The sequence below is a fragment of the Ahaetulla prasina genome, chromosome 2 (genome assembly GCF_028640845.1).
Source record: "Ahaetulla prasina isolate Xishuangbanna chromosome 2, ASM2864084v1, whole genome shotgun sequence".
Classification (NCBI taxonomy): Eukaryota; Metazoa; Chordata; class Lepidosauria; order Squamata; family Colubridae; genus Ahaetulla; species Ahaetulla prasina.
The window spans coordinates 60919560-60943665 of NC_080540.1; the positions used below are offsets into that span (position 1 = coordinate 60919560).

At 40.5% G+C, this 24106-nt stretch overlaps 1 protein-coding gene across 1 annotated transcript; it reads right to left on the bottom strand.

Moving 5' to 3' along the window:
* Nucleotides 1–22661: 22661 nt before the first annotated feature.
* Nucleotides 22662–23342, bottom strand: DNAJB8 (DnaJ heat shock protein family (Hsp40) member B8). Its single transcript, XM_058169547.1, has one exon. The coding sequence runs from the start codon at nt 23340–23342 to the stop codon at nt 22662–22664; it is 681 nt and encodes a 226-aa protein (XP_058025530.1).
* Between the last annotated feature and the right edge of the window lie 764 nt (nt 23343–24106).

A 24106-nucleotide genomic window follows, 5' to 3' on the forward strand; every position in this document is an offset into this window, starting at 1 on the left:
ATGAACTTCAGCAATGTTGATAGACTATATTTACCAAGAAGTATAGGTGGGTGTGGAATGTTGCAAATACAACAGACAGTTGAAGACGGGAAAAGGACATTGGAAGAATATCTGAAGGACAGTGAAGAAGATGCTTCATGTGGTACGTCATGAAGGCTTATTGAATACCAGAGAGACCAAACTGGTGGATAAGAAAGACCAAATGAAGAATGGAAAAGAGATATGGGAAGGCAAAGTATTACATGGCCACTACATAAAAGAAATAGCAGACAAATTAGATAGCAACAAGACCTGGCAAAGGCTAAGTACAGAAAAGTTGAAGAGGGTCTAATTCTGGCTGTCTAATTCTTAAAGACCATGCTTTAAGAACAAATGCATGCAAAGTCATAACTGAGAAGACAACAACAGAGAGCAAATTCTGTCTCTGCAAAGAAACTGAAAAAACAGTAGACCATTTAGTCAGCTGGTTCAAGAAGATCACACCGACTGATTACAAACAATAGCATGACAAAGTAGCAACAATGTTGCATTGGAATATTTGTAAGAAATACCACTTCCCCGCAAGCAAGAACTGGTGGGAGCATAAATTACACAAAGTAATAGAAAATGAAGAAACCAAAGTGCTCTGGGACTTTAGAATTCAGACAGACAAACACCTGCAACTTTACATCCCAGACTTAACAACTGTCAATGACAAAGACAAAACGAAATCTGGATAATGGATGTTGCAGTACTTGGAGACAACAGAAGAGAAGAGAAAGAACGGCAGAAAATCACAAAATACAATGACCTGCAAATAGAAGTAGAATGACTATGGCAAAAGAAAGCAAATATAGGGCCAATAGTAATAGATGCCTTGGGTGCAATCTCAAAACATCAAGTGAACCACTTGAACACCATCAGCAGTGATAAATTCACCACCTGTCAATTGTAAAATGCAGCTTTATTTGGAACAGATTGCATTCTGCAATGTTATCTTTTAACCCTATCAAACAACATCTGCCTATTCCTGATCCTTGGGAAAGACTCGATGGGTGGACAAAAACGCCTAATCCACTCTAAACCAGTGGTGAAATCCAAATTTTTTTTGCTATCGGTTCTGTGGGCATGGCTTGGTGGGCATGGTGTGGCTTGGTGGGTGTGGCAGGTGAAGGATACTGCAAAATCTCCATTCCCACCCCACTCTGGGGCCAGCCAAAGATGGTTCTCCAAACTACTCAAAATTTCCACTGCCAGTTCTCCAAACTGCTCAAAATTTCGGCTACCAGTTCTCCAGAACCAATCTGAACCTGCTGGATTTCACCCCTGCTCTAAACACCTGACTGACTGTGTGACCAACCACAACAATAGATTCACCAAATATTTGGACATTTTCAATTTACTGAACTTGATACCACTGACGGCAATTTCTTGGCTCTTTTTACAAATTGTGCTGATGCCCCCCATGATTCTAGGTTAGAATTCCAATGATCAGAAAATACAGGGTCTAAAGACTGCCATATTCATTGGATGAAGAGACAATGCAATAACAACGATAGCAACAAATGCACCCAAAAGCCATTTTTTACCACATGCTTGGCCATCCCTTTGGCTATATTTATCAGCCAGAACTTACACTGCTAGTGTGCTGTTCCGAAAAAGTAAACCGCCAAAAGAAAATACTGTGTTTAGTTGTACAGTTGCATTTTTGCTGGCAAGTCTTTAGATTCAGCAAACACCTGTTTGCACCGAGAGGGATCTAGCCTTCCCCCCCCACTTCCTAAATCTTTCTTCAGTTGGGGCAGGGGGAAAGGGATCCCAATTGGAAGTGATCAGTGGGAAGGAGGTCTTCTAAGGCACTCGGAGCCCGCTGCTGTCAATGTACTTAATATGCTGCAGCTGCAGTTCCTCTGCCATCTTCATTCACCTTAGAAATGTGGTGTTTGAATGGTTTATCTCTATTAATCACCAGCTCAAACAGCTTTGTGCACCATGGGCCGTAGATAATTAACTTCACTATACTGCTTGTCTTATCAGTATCAACCTCTTGTCCTCCTGTGAAATAGTTAAAACCATCAGCCCCTTTTCACTTTTCCATTTAACTCTAATGCTTTAACACTGATGTTCTAAACGGCCCACGATTCATACTTATTAGACAGACCTTTCTTTCTGCATCTCTTATATTTCTTTTTTTGATAATTGGCCATGTACTTTTCTAAGGGGCTCAACAGCTTTTCATGCCACTGTATTAATAAAGCTTTCCCCCACTGCCTTTCAGATTTTTCTTTACCTTCTTTCCTTTGATAAGCATAATTTGCTAATTTCAAAAAAGAAATGAGAAGGTAGTTGAAAGGAGAAAAGCTTTGACAAATGAATCTTTCTCTCTCTCTTTTTTTTCTTTTTTATTATGTTTAAGTCATTATCATTGTCTCCTGTATCTTCTTGCCTTTGACTTTACACTGAACAATGTTTACTTAATATCGCAGGGTATGCACCAATAGTAATGCGGGGGATTTGTATGGTTCACATATTGAAGAGACATATGTCATTCACTGCATGCGGACTTGGATATAACTCCTGCTGAATCTAATGGCTTTTCTCTCCAATTAAAGATATGTGGCACACCTTCTTGTCAAAAAAAAATGCGAACAAAACTTGCTGGACAGCCCTTCAAATAAAGAAAAAGAAAAGAAAATGTTCTTTGAGTCAAGTAATTTTCTGATTATTATTTTTTCCTTGCAACACTATAAAAATAATATTCTTTGGGGATTTTGTTCCTAGTCGGGTCTACAGCTTTAGGGTTCCTGGTAGTCTCCCATCCAGGGACTAACCAATTTTTGCTTAGTTGACTGTTTGCAGTTGCTTAGTTTTTGAGATGAGTCAGATTTGGCTGAAGGATAGATACTTTCAAGTAAGAAAGCTCGGAAGTCTTTAAATGTAGAGCTTTATAAAGTAAGACATTTGGCCACTATGAGGGAGGAATGACTGACTGCATCTAGTGAGGATGCAGATACAGTAATTTAAAAATCTTTGGATTTCACTGTCTCAGGCAGGGGCTTCTCTAAGCAGAAATGTGTAATATGACTTATCACAATGTGAAAAGTCGACCTTGTTGAATTTGGGATGTGTGTGTCCCAGGGATGAAATCTATTTACCTTCCTTACCGGTTCGGAAGTGCACATGCTGCGCACACTCGATTCGCTCACACATATGCATGCATCACATGCGCGCGCACACCCTCTGCGCTTGCGCAAAACCTTTCTGCGCACACACAGAAGGTACAAAACACATTACTTCCTGGTTAAAACCAGGAAGTAACGACAGCCGGGCGGGTGGGCAGAGCCTCTCACCGCGATTGCTACCGGTTCTCTTAACTACCAGCCAAGATCGCTACTGGATCGGGCAATCCGGTCTGAACCGGGAGCATTTTTTATTTTTTTTTGTTTACATTTATACCCCGCCCTTCTCCGAAGACTCAGGGCGGCTTACAGTGTATAAGGCAATAGTCTCATTCTATTTGTATATTTTTACAAAGTCAACTTATTGCCCCCCCAACAATCTGGGTCCTCATTTTACCTACCTTATAAAGGATGGAAGGCTGAGTCAACCTTGGGCCGGGCTCGAACCTGCAGTAATTGCAGGCTTTGTGTTCTTAATAACAGGCCTTACCAGCCTGAGCTAAACCGGCCCCTAGTGTGTCCCCTTTTCTCATTGCTAAGAGGAAGCTTGCTTTCTCTTCCAAAATTCTGGCTAGTTCTGTATTTTTAATCCAGTTTAAGTCAGCTCAGTTTCCCTTAATTGAGAGGAAAGCAGATCCCAAGACCACATTGCAAATTCCAGTGTTTTCCTAGATCTTCAATTTGCCTTTTTCTCCCTGGGAAGGTGGGAGTCTTTTGGGAAAAATCATGCTTTCTTAATGTTACAAAACCAGCTACTGATCAGAAAACCTAAAAATAAAGAGAAAAGGCATGTCTACCACTATCAGCGACAAGAACTGTATAAATCTAATTCCTGTATTTTGAAAGCACACAATTCAGTTACCCCTTGGACCTGCAATCACAGATTTTGACCAAAAATTCTTACAAGTGCAGATACATGAAAAACAATAGGTTGTCTGGTAACAATTAAACCAGTGACCTATGGCTATTTAAAAACAAAATCCCACGTGTATATAATTGGCATTTTCCGTCATCATGCCAGAAGCAAAGCAAAGAGATAACATTGTCTGGAGGCTTCCAACTGGCACAGGTACTATTGATTTACTTTTTACAAAGTGTGGCTGCTGGGTCAGAATTAGTGACTTGCTAGGTCAGGATGGGGGACGTCATCGCAGAAGGAAGCCAGGCTGGCTGCAGCAAGTGGCTGTCACAGTAGAAAGAAGCTTATACAGTGCCCTACCTACATTTTCCGGTGTAGCTCCCAGCCAACAGGACGTACAAGGAATGTATCCATGCTCATACCAAAATACATGATGTTGGCAACTTTGAATTTAATAATGAATAAAGTAAGCTACATTTTCATGCTTGCTTCTATCATGACATTTTCAAACTATTGCTTCTGGTGTTAAATAGCAGCCACTGAAATCTTGCAGAGATAGAAATGAAAATCAATACATTATTTATTACTACTGTTATTATTGCTACTTTAATATACTACCAATGTCTCCAAACAGTTCAGGCCAGAAAATTCTAACACTAGAAGCATGAATGAAAGAACAGCATAATCCTAGGGAAAGGTTGTCTAATTTTCAAATGCCAAGTGTAAGCTTATCCAATGATTTGGGCATTATGTCCCCCAGTTCTTATTACAATATCTTTGATTTGGAGGAGGGGTGGGCTGTAGGCAGCTTTTTGATGAGTTGCAGATATTCTGATATTATGTTTTATTATTTTATTATTTATTTATTTTTTATTTATTTACATTTTTATCCCGCCCTTCTCCGAAGACTCAGGGCGGCTTACATTGTGTAAGGCAATAGTCTCATTCTATTTGTATATTTATATACAAAGTCAACTTATTGCCCCCCCAACAATCTGGGTCCTCATTTTACCTACCTTATAAAGGATGGAAGGCTGAGTCAACCTTGGGCCTGGTGGGACTAGAACCTGCAGTAATTGCAGGCAGCTGTGTTTAATAACAGGCTTCTTACAGCCTGAGCCACACCGCGGCCTGAGCCACACATGTTGCCTACAACTGTCTTATTGAAGAGATTATATAGTTTTTATAGTTTTTATTGTTTTTAAAATTTAAGAGTATGGGTGAATAAGGGTGTCACAACCAAGAAGATCCTGTGAAATAATCTGATTTGAGAAGAATTCTTCAGAAGGCCAAACAATCACATAGAGTCTTCTGAGCTCAATGGCCCAGGTCCCAGCACTGGACTTACACCAAAATCAATTCTGACTAGCAGGGCTGGTTTAAGCTGAAACCAAATAGGGACTGGCCTAGGTCATCAGATCTTAAGGGTCACCTATATCACCTTTTTTTTTTAATCATTCCAAAACGCAAATCTTTGCATCAGCTGGAAGTGGCATCATCAGCCAACGTGATTTAAACTATATAATCTCTTCAATAAGACAGTTATAGGCAACATGAATGCCATCTATCAAATCCCATGATTTCACCTGTTCTAGTGTCTGAGTTGATTTATTTCTTACTCCACTCTGGTTTAATTGAGAAAGTAGCAAAATTGGCATTTTCCTCTAGATTGCTGAGATTCTGCAGATATGATGGCTTCACTTTCTTACTGGTGGAAATCCTTACTTCATCCCATTTTCTGGCTCCTGCATTCAAGCCAGCTACTGCTCTTTTCTTTTTTCCTTATCCTGATTTAGTATCATTTCTTATAAAGCTTGTTAAAAGTGGTCGTGCCATTTAGTTACTGCAATAACATGAAGTCACTAGTTGTAGCAACAGGAGAAAATGTCTACTTGCATGTGCAGTAGTGACACATATATTGCGGTATTGTGTTACATACCCTACTCCTTATGTATTTGTGTCATGATTTCACAGCCTATGTTTTGTTATTTTGATGAAATTATGGTTTGCTGCTGATGCCCCCATCTGATTGCAAAATCATCAACATGCTTCTATAAGAATAATGTTTACTGCTTTGTTATGTATCTGTTTTTATTTCTTATCTTGTATTTGTAGTCGGTGACCATAATAAAGTTTTGATCTAATTTGTCAGCATGGTCTTATTTCACATTCACAAATACAGGAGTTTTTAAATGCAACTCAAGGATGGCAGCAATGTAGCTTGAAAAACTTAGGAGGATTCTAATGCGTCAGTTTCATTTCATTTTCTTTGCGTAGCTATCCATCATAGCAAAATTCAAATTATTGAGTTTCAAATTATTCGGCAAACCATCAGACAACAAAATGGATGCGGTGGATGCAGTGCTAACAACGTATTTTATTTGCCTTTTGTACATAGTGAGGGGATTTTGTTACCCTGTGGGTTCTGTTCTCTCCATTGTCTTCTTAGTCAGCCAGCAGGAAAGATAATGATCTAATAATTAAGGCACCAAGCTAGAAACTGGGAGACTAAGAGTTCTAGTCCCTCCTTAGCAAAAAAAAAACACAAAAAAAAAACCCCAGCTAGGTGACCTTGGAGCAGTCATTCTCTCTCAGCCTTAGGAAGAAGGCAAGGGAAAACCACTTCCCAAAATTTTGCCCAGAAAACTGCAGGAACTTCTTCATATTACCACCATAAGTCAAGACTGATTGGGAGGAGAAGGAGGAAAAGAAGAGGAGGAGGAAGAGGAAGAGGAGGAGGAGGAGGGAACACTGATTGGCTGATAGTATTCTGTCTGTATTAGGATTAGCAGAAATGAAATTTCACTTAGGTTAGTTTCAAACTTTGTGAAAGATTGACAGTAACCTTAGCCTATTTCTTGGAAAAATGGTATATAAGTCCTAAATAATATTTTTTTGGATCCCATATTTTGACTTAACTATAATTCTACCCTATCACATCCAATTGAACGTAACTTGATATCATTTTTAAGTGTGCAAAACTGTATCGCAAAAGTAATCCTGCACACCTACTGTATTTTGAAGTTCCTGACAAGCACTGTTTGGGCTTTATGATCTGAACATCCCAGGTACTTGGAAACTTCCACTTTTCCTGAGTAGTCTTCACATCCAGAATGGCCACCCGTCACCAGGATTCCCAGATAAATAATTCTTCAGTAAGTACAATTATTTTTACATTGCATTTTGGAAGTATTCATGCTTGTTATGCTGCAACCATTTCCATCCTTTCATTGTTGCAGGAATCATATTTGGCTTTAGCATAATGCGTTTCAGAAGTGGGAGCATCATTATTTTTCATCTGTACCTCCCACACGATCAGAGTGTTTTATCTGAATGAAATCATTTATTCTTCCTTCTGACATTTGATCAAGGAGATCCTTCCCCCCCCCCCGCCGTTCCCAACTTTGGCTGCCTTTCTACCATCTTCTTCTATGGTTTCCTTTCTTTCTATCTCTCTTCATCTCTCATCTCTCCCATCCTCTGCTGCTTCTCAGCATCTCTAACCTCGCTTTCTGATTCATAATAGCTTCTTCTCCAGATGATTTTTCCCGCTTCTGTTGATGGCTGCCTGCCTTTTCCCTCCTGGTTTCTCTTTTTCCCAATTTTCCCCCAGTAGTGCTGGAACTTCTTTCTTTTATTTCTCCCCCCACCCACCCACAGCCTGCCCCCCACCCTCCAATGCTGTTATCTGTGATTTTGGCAAAGAGCACATTTATTGGGGAGGAATATCCCCATGGCAACGCAGCAGATGGTGACTTTTGATTAGCTTGGCTCTTTTTCCTCCCCCCCCTCTGCCAAATCACAATCCGTCTTTGAAATTAAATCAGGCTGCGATAGGATCAGTTGTTCTGGAGAGGGGACGAGAGAGAAACAAGACTGAAGTATATTACAGCAGGAGCCAGCATGTAATGCAAATTCGTGTTTTTTTAACTCAAGCAATAAACCCCCTTCCCTGTTCATTCTGGAAGCTGAAAGAACCACAAGAGACAGGATAATAAAATTAAAAAATAAGATTAAAAATATGTTATCACTGTACATGGGCTTCTCACTTCTCCCCTGTTTTTGTAGTTGTGTTTGTCTTCTATAACACTGATGTCATTTAGAACTGAGTCACCTGGGTCTTCTTCCTGGGCTCATCCAGCTTCTGTTTAACATTGTTAGTATTGCCATTATGTCAGTCTGAATACAGTTGAGAAACACGCCAGGAGGGTTAGTCTAAAAGATGACTGGCTAGCAGGATGCTAATATATAAACAAGACCTAGGTAGGTTGTCTTTAATGGGACAAACTCTGTCAAATAAGCCCAGAACAGGTAAAAGAATGTCAGATTTCTGAGGAGTCCACAAAATTATTTAGTTATCTGGAAGCAAACTGGAGGCCATAATCCTAAATGCATTTACTTGGGATTAGGTCCATTGAACACAGTGCAACGTACTTCTGAGTAAACAGGATTACATGTAAGGCGGTCTGATAAGTCCGTTTTTAGTTATGAACAGACAGCTGAGGGATGAAAATGGAACATCTGAAAAGCTTTAGTGTAAGCCTATAGTTCAAATAAAATTGAGGAGAAAAGGTTGACCTTAGCTATTTGGATGAGTGAAAGGAAATGTTACTGGGGCATATCCAAGTGACTACAGTGTGTACCTTTCTCATACAATGTATATTTTTGGAAGGCCTGATAACAAGAGAGAATTCATAAAATATTCTATACCTTGCACCACGTGATCTAGGATTTTTCATCTAGATACGCTCTTCAAGGAAGGAACCACACTGTCAGTCTTGAAGCTGACCTGATCGAAGCCATTTTGAAGCTACAGTGTTGACACACTGAAGCTGAGGGATGGGGGTGGGGGAATAGGAATAGAAATAGAGGGGTTTTGTAGCCAAAACAAAATACTTTCTCCTGGGAACCAAGGATATTCCCACAGAGGGCAGGAGAGAGGAGGAGTGAGGTTACCAAGCAACCGGACGGTACCTTGATTGGTCCATATGACTGATTGTTTGGGAAAGGGGAAAAACGTTTACTGTTAATTAGGTGAAAACCACAGGAACATTCAGAGTCATTTTTCATCAGCTTGTATCAATATGATATATCCAATAAAATTATTCTTTGAGGAATCTACCTGCCTTGGAGTTTTGTTTGCTATGGGTGTATTACTTGGAACCCTGACACACAGTGCTACAGTCCAATAACCTTGTAGGGCACTAGTTGAAAAAGGCTGTAGAGGAACCTAAGGGTTCTGTGTCTAAATCCCAAAACATTCATGAAGCTCATTGAGTAATCTTGGCTACTATCTCTTTACCCCAGTTGAATTGCTGTGAGGATCAAAAATGTCTGTTTTCACCAGATCTCTTGCACCTATCTTAGGGCTACATAATCTTGTTACAGAAAACAACCTTTAAATGGTAGGAGACAGACAGATAAAACACTTTTTGCTGCCAACTAGCGGCTGGCCATATTTTTGCTCTTCAGATATGGCATATTGAATCTGGTGTATTGAAACCTGGATCTACTCAATTTCTGTGGTGTTTGATCTCCTTGAAGAAAGAACAGTCAAACGATATTAATGCAAGCTGGGAATTAGATCTGATCTGATACTACAATGTCCTTAAATTGTGTTATCTTTTTTTCCTGACAATCTCCTGTTTTTTTAAAAAAATGTAATTTTTTTTCCTATGTTACTGCATATGTATGTTTTAATTATAGCGTGAAATTACTATTTCTGCAAGAGTCCTGCTAGTGGATATATACTTGCTCCCAAGTGGCCAACAATCTTTTCACTGTTACTGCAAGAGAGAGAGAGAGAGAGAGAGAGGGAGGGAGGGAAAGAGAAAGAGAGAGAGAGACACACAGAGAGATTTTTAATTCAAGAGCTTTCAAAGATACAAATCATTCTTATTGGTTCCTCCGATAGACACCCCCCCTTCAGTAGATGAGAGATTATCCTTATCTAAGTACTATAAGAGTTAAATTAGGTCTTTATGATACCATAATGGGTTAAAATAAATAAATCTCGAGCACACTTGGATCACAATCCAATACAGAGTTGTTTGCATTGAAATCCATAGAAAAATGTTTCAGCTTAAGCATCTCATTTTATTTGAGCTTACTCAGTTCTGCTGGACAGTGATTAAATTGATCTTTTTAAAACTTAAAACTATAGTTAAGACACAGTAGGTAGGTGAAATCAATAGTGGATAATGTATTAACTTTCGCCAGATTAGGAAACGTAAAGAAAATTGAATTAGATTAGCAAACAGCAGAACCAAAACCACAGTTTTCTATGTAATATACATTCATAACAGTGGTGAAATTCAGCCGGTTCTTACCGGATTGCGTAGTACGGTAGGGCCAACTGCGCGAAGCCCCGCCCACCCATGCAGACGCCATGACATCCCTTTTTTGGGTTGATTTCAGCCTCTGCACATGCACAGAAGACTTTGCTCATGCGCGGATGGTGCATGTGAGAGGACCATGCACGTGCGCAGTGCGCACACATTTGCGAACTGGTAGGGAAGGTGAATTTCACCCCTGATTCATAATCTACATCAGGGGTCCCCAACCTGTGGGCCGTGACCCACTACTGGGCCTTGGCTTTTTCGCAACCAATCACTTTTTCGCTACCAGTTCTTTTTTTTTTAATTTGAAAAGTTTTACAAAAAGAAATAAGTTTCCCCCCCTTCCCCCCTCCCTCCCCCCTCCCTCAAAAAACCCCCTCCCCCCCAGACTTCCCAGAGCAAACACAAGGTATAGTTAAAAAACTAACATTCATACATTAAATTTTTAAAGTCTAACACAATTATAATCCTTCTCTTTCACATATCCTGACTTCCTCCTTTAAAGTCAAAAATTACGTCCTTCATTCAAAGGCAGTCTGATATCTCTTAGTCTGATATCTATTTTGAATATAGTCAATCCATTTCTTCCATTCATTTAAATATTTTTCTTGAGTATTGTCTTTCAAAAAGGCTGAGATTTTGGCCATCTCCGTCAAATTAGAAACTTTCAATATCCAGTCTTCTATTGTGGGTAGTTCTTTTTTCTTCCAGTACTGTCCAATCAGTAATCTTGCTGCTGTTATCAAGTTCAATATCAATTTAGTATCAGTTACTGTATAGTCCATCGTAATCCCTAAAAGGAAAAATTGTGGTTGAAACTTAATCTTCTTCTTCAAAATCCGCTACCGGTTCTTCAGAACATGTCAGAATCTGCTGGATTTCACCTCTGCAAAAGTACCAGAAGGTTCTCCGGAGTTCTGGTGATAGCACACACACAGACATAGACATCATGATCCCATGACCGATTTTGGGCACTTGGCAACTGGTTTGCCTTTATAGCCAGTTGCAGTGTTCTGTGATCATATGACACGATTCACAGCCTTGTTTGCTGAAACTGGCTTTTTGGGCTGGTTTCTAGCCAAAAAAACCTCACCCATAGGAATGCATTGACTTGTTTAACAACCAAGGATGTTTGCTTTATGCCTGAAGCATTACATTTAATGATAGCTGCAAAAAAGTTGTAAAATCTGGTCTATTCCCTAGGGAATAGGGCCCTGAGTCCCTAGGGAGATAGGGCGGTATAAAAATACGAATAAATAAATAAATAAATAAATAAATAAATAAATAAATAAATATTCCGTGTATGCCTTGACTAACAACCATCATGGTTCACGATCAAAATACTAGGCTCCATTATGGTCAAAAGTTGAGGACTACCTCTATCCCTTTTCCCCATCCTAAATAATATCATTACCCTTCCAAAAAAAGAGAGAAGCAAACCAACAACTCCAGATGCTGTTATTTTATCCATGTATCCCAGCAGCACCAGTTCCAAACTGGATTCTTCACTTACAAACTATTAAAATTGTTCCATGAACCCTTTAAGATACTTCTGAAGCCACTGCTGTAAGGAAATGCACCTATGTTGTCAAAAGTTTCTCTAAAACCTCACATGCTTAAGAATGAATAATAATTCTACATTTTTGAGCAACCACCGTGTTTTTATCTAATTAATGATTCAAACTTTGTCACAATCATTTGTGTTCATTTTCTATTCAACCTTTGAAATCATTTAATGTAATAAAATTAAATTGAATCTTTTGGTGCATGCAAACAAACTGTATGTAAGTTAAGAATACGTTACATCTCCAGAGAATAAAGTTGCATATTGTATGTGTCGGCCATCCCGTATTCAAGGAAGGTAGAACTAAAGGTTACATTGTATATTACACATTTAGCTCACGCTCATTATCATAACCATATGTATAAAAATGGTAAATGGTTGTGTTACATATACTGTAATGAAAATTCACCAATGCCTATGCCAATCTGGCCATTTAAACCATGTGTCCAAAGGAGTCAAGACAGTCATTGTGATCAGATCCCAGCATCTTTTCCACATGTTCAACATCACATACACATACAAAAGGGTGGGACTTCAATTGTGATGTCATGACTGCCATCTTGCCTGCATCCATGCATGTTTGTGCACACACACACACACTCACACGCACGCACACACATGGCACAACACAGATGCTGTATTTTCAAAAAACAGACCTACCAAAATTATTACCATTTTCATGATGGCAGTGTTGTATATTTTGGATAATAGACCTATAGTATTTTATTTATTTATTTATTTTTATTTTATTTACATTTATATCCCGCCCTTCTCCGAAGACTCAGGGCGGCTTACAGTGTGTAAGGCAATAGTCTCATTCTATTTGTATATTTACAAAGTCAACTTATTGCCCCCCCAACAATCTGGGTCCTCATTTTACCTACCTTATAAAGGATGGAAGGCTGAGTCAACCTTGGGCCTGGTGGGACTTGAACCTGCAGTAATTGCAGGCTATTGTGTTCTAATAACAGGCTCCTTACAGCCTGATCTATTCCGGCCCTTAGTTTGATGAAGATATCCAGGCTCACTAATAAAGGAAAATATTTGTAGCTCAGGGTTGAAATGAGGGGTCCTTGGTGCTTTCTGAGCTTGTTTGTTTTCTTGCAGATGTTTCATTACCCTAACTAGGCGACATCATTAGGGCTAGTTACAAGTCCTCATATCCAGGCTTGTCACCAGTCTACAAATTCAAGGTAGGCATCCAAACAAGCATAAGGAAAGGCAGAGATAATTTAGAGAAGGCAGATCACCCACCCTAGCAGAAATGAATAAAATAACCTAAAAATCAAATGGCTGTTAGTTGCCAGTTGTACTTAAACGAACTGAACAGGTAGCCATTACATGTGGAGGAAGGCATAGATTGGGAAGAATGCTTGTAAACTATATCTCCACCCAACACAAGCACAGCCTTCTTTACTCTTCACTGCTGTAACCAGGGGAACCCCCAAATCCCACTCCTGGCTGGCCCCACCCACCCCTACCAGGAATCTCCACGCGGTCTGTTTTGGATGCAGGGTAAGTGCAGGGCGCGTGGGGAGGCTCAGGGACGGCAAAAAACAGGCCTACTGGAAGTTTGGGAAGGCTGGAAACAGGCCCATTTCCAGCCTCCAGAGGGGCTCTGGAGCCTGGAGAGGCTAAGGAAAGCCTCTGGGGCCTGGGGAGGGCAAAAATGCCACACCCGCTGTGGTGCAGGAGGCTGATTTGGCCACGCCTATCCAGCAACCGGGCAAAGAACCCCTTGCTAACATTTTTGAAGCCCACCCCTGGCTGTAAATCACATCCCATGTGAATTAGGAGCACTGCATGTAGAGCTACACGGAGTATAACCCCTGGAGTTATGTAATTCAGGTGCAAGAACAGGAGAACAGACCACATAACATTTTGTCTGTGGGTTTCCCCAACCTCTCGAAGGTCCAGGGCCTGAAAAAAATTAAGCATCCCCAGTGAAGAGGATTTTTGTTTAGCCTTGAGAGGTGGTAGGCAATGCAAACTAATTGTTTCCTCCTGAGAAGAGCAAAAGTGTGAGAAAGAGGTTTAGAGCAGCCCCACCCCCACGACTGTGTCATCCTTAAAAATAGGCTGTGAAGGGTCTGGAAAGACGTTCAATCACCATTCCTGAAATCTCTGCTGCATCTTTTTCTTGGCCTGACCTACCTAAAAGAGATGACACCTCAAGGGGTTGCCACCAAATGCACTTAGCGCTTCTCCCAATATATTTAGTAGTATTTTTATGTTGAATTAATTTAACTGTACAGTACATGAAATATTATTTTTGTTTTGGCTTCACCATTTTCACTAACCCAGTCCCGCCCACAACTCTGCCCTTATGTAGGAAATGACCAGGTTGAGCCCGAGGGGAGAGGAGTAATCTACCACCAAATTGCCCTGACCCTTAGTAGATCAGATTCTTGTAGAGAGTTTAATAAATCTTTATATCCATCTGAACTGCCTGGATCTCCTGATTTCCCTGGTGCTTGATACTAACTTGGCTAACTCTTGTCCCATAAACTAAGTCAACTTTAGGGTTCTCCAAGAGGTTGTTACAAGTTTTCTGAGAGATCGTGATGGAAGTCATTTTTCGAACTTCATGTCCTATGCAACACTAGCCACTGCAGTGGTGGGAATTTTTACATGCTGTGACTCAGTTTACCTATCATGCCAACGTTCCATGAACAATAGATATAATAATTTTTATATTGGGGTGCATTGAGCCTGTAAATTATTTCAAGGGTTTCTTTGGGATAAAAAGATTGAGAAAGGCTAAACTATAGTGACTAAAATTATCATTATCCAGCCCTCCTAAATATATAGATCAGTGATGGCTAACCTTTTTGCCATCGCATGCCAAAAGTGGGGGGAGCATGGGGGGTCATGCATGTGCCCACACCCATAATTCTATGCACTCTGCCCCCCCCACATGTGCGCATAACCTCCCCTCGCACTCCCCCACTTTTGGCACGCGATGGCATGCTGGGGTCAGTAGGCCCATTTTTTTTGACCTCCCCAGGCTCCAGAGGCTTTCTAGGAGCTTTCTAGGAGCCTGGGGAGGGCAAAAACGGCCTTCCCCAGCCCCCCAGAGGTCCTCTGGAGGCCAGAAATGGCCCATTTGCTGACTTCCGGTGGGACTGTTTTTTGCTCTCCCCAGGCTCCAGAGCCTTTCTAGGAGCCTGGGGAGAGCAAAAAAACAGGCCTTCCCCACCCTCCAGAGGCCGGAAACAATCTGTTTCCCTACTTCTTGTGTTCCCAGAAGGCCCGAAAATCAGCTGGCTGGCGCATACATGCGTGCCGGAGCTGAGCTCACATGCCCACCGATATGGCTCTGTGTGCCACCTGTGGCACGTGTGCCATAGGTTCGCCATCATGGATATAGATGATAACTCATAACATTAACAATCCTAAGGACTATGCAGTGTATTGGATCCCATTAACTTGGCATATCATGATGTGCACAAATTACCTGTAAAGTACTGACCTCCAATTAGCCTCTTGATCCCAGGCTGCTAGAAACTTTCTTTTCTTTTTAAATAAAGTTGCTTGATGGTCTCCTCTTTGCAATACTTAAATGAAGCAATGATTGTTCTGCTGCCAGGATGTGGATACTCAGATGCTTGTTGTTTGAACTTTGGTTTCTTATAACATATCTTTGACTTCCTGAAATTGTTGCCTCCAGAACTGTTGATGTACATTCTCCCTCATAGCAAACAAGTCAAAACCTTCAACAGCTGCCACAAAGCCTGAACATCCTCAAAAATAAATGGCACAGGAGAGACTTTCAGATGGAGAATCATGGCAGATCGGTGTAGTAGTGACAACTTCTGCTGCTTAATCCACTCACCTGATTGTTCTCAGAGATGGACAAGAGAAAAATCTGCATTCTTGAAAGTGTGTGATATGAGTGAAGATGACTCTTCAAATAGCCCTTGTAATTGGGATTTTGAAGATTCAGTGTTGTACTTTAAACTAGTAACACTGAGTGCAACTGATCCCACAGAGGGAATCACAAAAAATGATTGTCTACCTCCTCCCTAGTGCCGTGTAACGGGGTAAGCTCCCGTTACTTGTCCCAGCTTCTGCCAACCTAGCAGTTTAATAGCACATAGAAAATGCAAGTAGAAAAAATAGGGATCACCTTTGGTGGGAAGGTAACAGCGTTCTGTGCACCTTTGGCGTTTAGTCATGCCGGCCACATGACCATGGAAATGTCTTCGGACAGCGCTGGCTCTTTGGCGTTGATGAGATGAGCACCACCCCCTAGAGTCGGGAACAACTAGCACATATGTGCGAGAGGAACCTTTAAACCTATGAACAATTCTGCCTTGCATTTTCCATGCCAGCTCTTCACCTTACCTCTTGGCAATTTTGGGGTAGTTGTATTTTACAATAACTAAAATACCCAGGCTTAAAATGCAAAGTATCCTAAAACCCAGAGCAAAGTGGTACCACCAATCTTCATGCAAAAGTGGGAGCCAATTTAACAGCGGTGAAATCCTCTGAAGTCTGCTACTGGGTCTGTGAATCTGCTACTGAGCACGTGACTTGCATGCATGTGCGCCTGAGGCGCGCCCGCGCAGCACTAAAAAAGGAACATTTTGAAGCCTTCAGAGTCTGCAAAGGTAAATAGAATAGTGAGGGGGTGGAATCCATTGTGCTAGAAAGCAGGAAATCGTACGATTCTAGCTAATATAAATCATGCGTCACAGCTGATCATCGCCCAGCTGATCATCAGAAATACCAGTTCTCCCGAACCAGTAGCATTTTTTTATTACCAGCTCAGGAGAACCAGTCCAAACTGATAGCATTTCACCCCTGCAATTTACATGAAGTCTAATATTTAAAATAATTCCAATGTTACTGATCTCAGTACAGTTTCTCTCGACTGACATTTCTTACTTGATATCCAGTCCAGGAAGGCAGGAAGCAAAACCCACGCACACCAAATCCTCTTGCAACCATGCAAGACCAGCAATAGCTCTCTTCTGCCCTTGGGATGAAAGCCTTAGGGAATTCCCAAACCTGACCATTTGCTTTTAAATGACAAAACATCCTAGTTAAGATGGGGCAGGGGAAATGTAGGAGTGAAGGGATCTGGCTAATGCACCGCTCTATCAGATTAGGCCATCAAAAAATCAAACTGTTTCCATCACTGTCCAAGGAGGGACTCTTGCTTGTTGGTTAATATGATCGCAGCCATGCCATTGGCACTCCTGGGAGAGATGGCCACTGTGCCTGCAATGTACAGCAGGCCGGGAGTTTAAAATCCTATTAGGCAGAAACTAACAGTAGCAAAAAAGAAAGCAGGTATCCCCTAGTGGGGATTTAAAGATGTTTAGACCTAATTGGATTTTCCAAGCAGATGTCATTATTGTTAAACAGTTGCCCACTTGATATGTTCAAGTTGTTGGCTGTAATTGCTAAAATTAGCAGGTCTGCACTGAGCAAAGGTCAGTTGGTTAATACTGTGATTTTGTTTTTTATGAAGTAATTCCAAATGCTTTTAAGTATTTCTGTTCTGCTTTGGTGGGTTTTTTTTTGCAGGCCAAGTGCTCCATAAAGTACTATCAGGCTGTTAATGAAATCATGTCTGGGCAAACTACTAGCACGGGGGATAAATGCATTTGAGCTGAACTGGCTTTGTGTGTTCATTATGGAGGCCTTCCTGCAGACAAGCCACTGCATTATGAACGGAAGGCACAGCGGTTTCTCCAAGTGAGGATGGTCCTTTCATTTGGACAGGGAGGGGCTGTGGCCTGAAACAGCCAAATTAGGCTATTGTGAACAGGCAGCAATTTTCAAAATGTACTTTTAATCCTGAGAACCTGGGCTTATTGGGCTCCCTACATTGGGAGTCAAACTACAAAGTAAAGTAGAGGAAAATTGGCAACAGGTGAGAATCATACAGAAAGTTTGAACTGTATACCTATATATTAAAACATCTCACCCTTTGCTGCCCAACTAATCTCAGCCCCATAAATTGGGGGGGCGGGGCAAGGAAATAGCCTACAGGAAGTTCCTTCCACATCTACATCTACCTGCAACTGACTAGGCATCCAAGCAGTCTTGTCAGGCTAGGAAAAAGTGATACACATGGACAACAAGAAGTCTTTTTCTCCATAATTTCTATTAAATATAAGGCCAACCGACTGAAGAGTAAGAGCAGCAATGGATGGAGGGTTTGGAGATCTTGAATACCTATGGCAAGCCTCAGCCTTGGCCTTTAAAAGTATCACATCCAGCCCTAAGTCTACAACATTTATTTTTTATTTTATTTATTTAATCACACAGTATATATAAGCATAAGCATGAAATAATTATACAACATATAAGCATATATATGAGTATGAGTATGTAATAACTATATTAATTGGATATAACAAAAGGAAACAATAAGACAGGAACGGTAGGCACGCTTGTGCTCTTATGCACGCCCCTTAATATCATCTTTGGTTATGTTCTCTTGATTAAAGGGGACCCACAGTTGTCTAGATCCTGGACACTTAACTGCCAGCCTGTGCAATTTTTACAGCTGTTTGGGTTCCCTCAACACTGCCAAACTATTTACTAAGTCTGCACTACTATTAATCTTCTCATCGTTCCCATCACCCATCTCCTTTCACTTATGACTGTATGACTGTAACTTTGTTGCTTGTATCCTTACATTTATATTGATATTGATATTGATTGTTTCCTGATTGCTTCCTGATATTGATACCCTCTGACTATCATTAAGTGTACCTAATGATTCTTGATGAATGTATCTTTTCTTTTATGTACACTGAGAGCATACGCACCAAGACAAATTCCTTGTGTGTCCAATCACACTTGGCCATTAAAGAATTCTATTCTATTCTATTCTATTCTATTCTATTCTATTCTATTCTATTCTATTCTATTCTATTCTATTCTATTCTATTCTATTCTATTCCATTCCATTCCATTCTATTCTTTCTGAGATTGAGCAAATATATCCTTTTCATTTCAAAGGGAGCCCCCATATATTTATATTAAATCATTATTTCAATGACGATTTCACTAACAGTGTCTTTCCTTTTTTTTTTTTTTTTTTTAAAAAGGAAGCTACTCTTTTTATTCAATTGCCAGGCAAAAAAAAAAAAGTCCTGGAACACCTTATGCAAAATGAAAGACCCAGTACAAAAGAAAACTGGAATATGGGAGGGGAAGAGAAGAAAACAAGCCAATTCAGACATTGACTCTTAAAGTTAAATAATAGTTAATGATAACAACTGGATAAGACATAGTTCAGGAAGATAAAAAGACATAGGGTCTCTCTGCATGACCACTGAAGTTCATGGCATTGCTTCCAATTCTCTTCTTCACCTATATTGTGTTGGAAGAGATACAGTTGATGAAACAGCCTAATGAATCTGGTATTTCACTAAAACTGAAGGAATGGCTTTTGAACTCCACTTCCTCATTTAGGTGGAATCCCAACAGTGGTTTTCTTCCTCCCATGTTTCTTTCATTTTTTAAAAAACACACAAAGCCAATATTTTAAATGAGCCACAAGATCATCATCCACAGACACTGCACTCCTCTCATTCACTTTTTAGAAAGTCTAATTTAATTCATCTCTTTCTGAGAAGTTGGACAGCTGAATAGCTAAGCTCAGTCAGATTCTTTCACATTCTCCATTACCATTTTTCATACTGTGACAGCCAGCAGGAGATGGCCCCTTGGGACTCTATCTATTTGGGAGGATGTTATCTCCACCTACTTCCTTATTCTTATCAGAAGACAGATTTCCATTTATCCTGGATTGTGATATTGTGACAGTAACTCAGAGTCTGTTGGGTAGGTTTGTAGATGGGATGGGGGAATAGTGATCCCCCTTCTGTGATTCTATCTATTCTGGTGAAAATGAGGGATGGTAGAGGGTGGGGTAGCTGTTGTGCATCAAGAAAAGAAGGGTGACTGTCCAAAACCAGAAACGCTACATGTTGGGGAAGAAACATCTAGAAGAACCAGTAGTCTGTACAGGGATGTTTGGGGCATCAGAATGTGAGTTGGATCCCCTTGTTTGGGGGGAAGGAAGGAAGAGATTGGGGCTAATGGGTCATAATAGCACACATAGTAGCACTGCAGTGGTAATGAGCATTGTGGGATGTGGGAGATAGGACGTGCCACTCCTAGGAAAGGCAGACTTAGTGTATCATACTCCAAGGCTCAATCTTGGCACCTACTGGTAATCATTTGGCTGCTGCTACCAAATGGCCTCCAATATCCATGATCTAATAGTGGATGAGAGGGGTGTCCTGGTACATTGCTGAGGCTAGGATGGGCATGGGGAGAGGGGAATCCTCTTGGAATGTGACTACCTTCCAAGGATGTGACAGCCCAGGGCAGGGGCGATGAAATTTTTATGGTCATCCAAGAAACTCTGGTCGACTTCCAAAGACATGACTCTGCAGATATTTGGCTTTGAGACTGATTAGCCTTTGTGTTGACCAGATAATCTCTGCTAGCCTTGGAGTTCTCTGCAGCCACTCCTAACTACAGGGAGGAAGGGGCCAAATCTACAATATGCAAACTAGAAGGTTTTCCTGAGGCTGTGATCCATGGTTCAGCTGAGGCCTTGGTCACTGCTGGAATGAGGGAGTGGCAGCAGTCTTGAATTTGATTGCCCCTAGGTAGAGTCTCTCTTATACATCTCAGAATACTCCCTGATTTTCAGAGAAAATTTGGAAGATAAAATAGAAGAAATGGCTAAAGTGCTACTGGCAGAAGACCCCCCCCCAAAAAAAAAACCCTCATAGGTAAGAGCGTTTCTTCAAGATTATCTTGTGTTGATAAGAGTAGGAAAACATAATTATTTTTGCACTCTTATCATATCTACAGATAGCGATACAGTGGCAATGATTCAGTCTCTCCTGGGGAATGGAGGGGACAAAGGAATATCTGCAGGGCTGCTGTAAATATTACTATAGGCATATATCAGTTACATCACTCGGATCTGCTCTTAGTTGGATATCACCTTGTGTAAGCCCTTTTGAGTTGACTGAGACACAGTCTAGTTTGAACACATGGGAACAGTTTGATCCTGTTGGTCTTAAGTGGATAGAGTCCACTTGTATATCAGATCTATACCTGTTTTCTCCCCATGTCCCATGGTTGACTGAGGTTCCCAAAAGAAGGTTGAATCCAATTGATGGTGAATACATCTTTGAGGGAGGGAGGGATCCCTTTACAATACCAAACCCCATTGACCAATTAAGCATGTTGTAGAAACAAGATCAGTAAGCTATTGTCAGCATAAAATAACAAATGACTTTACGGTTCTCTGCTAAAGTAACTAGCGCTATGCTGTCTCCCCCAACTCTTCCCATTCTGATGGACCTAGATGCCATGAAAAGGTCCATTTCAGCTCTGCTATTTCATAACTTGATTACCAAGAACTGAGCGTGGACATTCCACATGCAAAATCTAAGCAGAGAGTTCTACCAGCCATTGTAGTGTAGCAGTTAAGTTCTTGGTCTTGTTCTGCAAAAACCTAGCTTCAGACTCTCAGTGGGTGATTTTGACCATTTACTTACTCCAACATGGGGTTAAGTTGTAGGGAAAATAAATGGGAGGAGATCTTAAATAACAAAGCAGGACATAAATCTAACAATAAATGCTATGAATTATAAGAAACAATGCTTTTAATTTTTTTTAATAGCACTATGGTTTTGCTAACAAAATGCTAATTTAAATACAGACAGCGCAGCAAACCAATACTGTAAGATACATTGTACGGTAAATGTGGTAGACTCATGTTTCCATCAAAGTAATATATTCACTGATATTAGCAATGCAATATGTTAGCCCAGAAAAGGATACAATCATATAATCAGGAAAATATTAGATAAATATACATCTTTGGGAGAGAGTTACCTAAGCATAATTTAAATTACTGTTGTTTCATTTTATCTCTTGAACTGGTTTTGGTCCCTGTTTCAAGATTTACTGAATAAATCTTCACTGTTTCTTATCAGAGGGCATCCTAGTTGCTTCTACTGACCTTTCCCATTTACTTCTTTTTGCTATTACTATTCCCAGATAATTCATTTGACATATACACATTTTGTATCAAATAGTTCTCTTCCAGTTTTTAAAAATAATATATATTTGGTCTTGAGAGCAGGTAAAGAGTTTGGAAGAGAATGTATGTGCGTGTATTTTCATTATAGTCAGAAATATATAATATCATTTCCATGTTCTAATCCAAAAGCAGACTTAAAGCTCCATAAAAAAGTTAGTTTGATTTTTGATATTATTAACTTTAATAACCATCAAAACCATCAGAATTCATTTTTATCCAGAAGAATTTCTATCGTTTTCATGACTGTCTTTGAAACTACATATATTTTTTTTAATTTATTCAGCGCCACACTGCTGTGCATGTACTGTTTACTCTGTCCTCAAAACCTTTATTCAAAAATATTCTAATTAAACACCTGTCCAAATTAGATACTCACCCCTAGCAATTGACTTTAGAGGATAACATCATAAACAGTAAAATCATAGGTCCTATACTGAGATTATTTCAGTACATTTTGGGGAATCATCAAAATAAATCACACCCTGACCACCAGAGTTATTCCAAGTAATTCAGAAGTCATTACCACATAGGTCTTGAACTCAGTGTACGAGTTTATTAGTTGGTTTCCGCTTTTACGGAACAAGAGTCCTTTTAAGATTGTACAAGCAGCTGACTATTGCTTTTTGGACAGACATGTGGAGAATTATTAGCATTTCAACTGTTCTCTTCCATTTACTCTTATGGACTTCAGTTGACCATCCTCCTCGATTTCAACTCTTTCTTGGCCGTTCTCGACAATTTTTCGAGTGGTGATTCTCCGTCCATTGATGACTTCTGTAGAAGTTGCTACAGATCTGAAATTCTGTGCTCCACTGCTGTCATCGCCAAAGGACCTGCAGGAGAACATAGTGTGCACACCGGGCCCAAGAGAATTAAATGCAAAATTGGAAAAGGCACCTAGTCCAGAAAAGAGGCCAAGGGGACTTTGCAACCCATTCCGATTTTCCTCTCCACGATTATCATCGTCAAACTCATTGTCCCAGGAGTCATGTGCGAAGATGTCCATTCCTCCAAAAAACTCTCGGAAGATCTCCTCAGGGCTGCGGAAGACAAAGTCAAAATCAAAGGGGCTGTGGGGAAAAGTGCCACAGGCTCCTCTCCCTCTGAACCGTGGCTCTTTGACAGGCCGGTCATAGAGAGAACGTTTCTGGGGATCTGACAGAACTTCATAGGCCTCAGCTACAGCTTTGAATTTCTTCTCTGCATCATCCTTGTTATAAGGATTCTTGTCTGGGTGCCATTTTAATGCCAGCTTACGGTAGGCCCTTTTAATGTCTTCTTGCGAGGCATTTTGGTTCAGTCCTAGGACTTCGTAATAATTAACCATCCCAAAGAAAAAGGTAGCTGGATTTGGAGACTAGTTGGCTGGTTTTCCCAGGGGACACAAGGTCCTGTACAGTTTGGATCCAGTGGATCCAGTAGTTTTGGTCGTGGCACTTCTTTCCTCACAGCCCAATGGTAATGGTTTTGGCGCCAAAGGGAAAGAGAAAGGCTGCTTGCTCATATTGTTTGATTTCAAGACATTTGCTGCTGAGTACTATTGTGACATCAGAAGCATCTCAGCCAATCAACAGGCAGAGGCTTTTAATTCCTTTGAGACAGACATCAGTCCTATTGTTTGGGTCTGCTATGCAAATTGGCTCTCTTGATAGATCACATTTCACGTCTATGATGCAACTCATGCCAGAGTCTTAGATTGGAAACTTTTCATAGAAAGGCTCTGCACGTAAGAGTTTTTTGCTAGTTGGTAGCCAGTGTTCTTCAATTTAGGATGAATGCCTTTCAAAACACATCTGTTCAGGTGGTCTTATATTATTGGTTGGGCAGATATTCCATAAGCCAAAAGAGTGGGAAAGTGTGTATGCTATACTCAGGTTCCCTGGGTGCCTGTATTTTTCAGTCCCTGGAGCCTCCCAGGGTCATATCACTGAACTCTGGCAACAAATCTGAACATTGGCAGAATACATTTTCATCCATTTGAAGTGGAAAACAAAAGAAGTGTGATGACTTAAAACCCTTTGTAGGTACAGTACATTTCAAAGGATGAGATGACCACCTCAAAAATATTTTAAAAAACCCAACAATATAAAT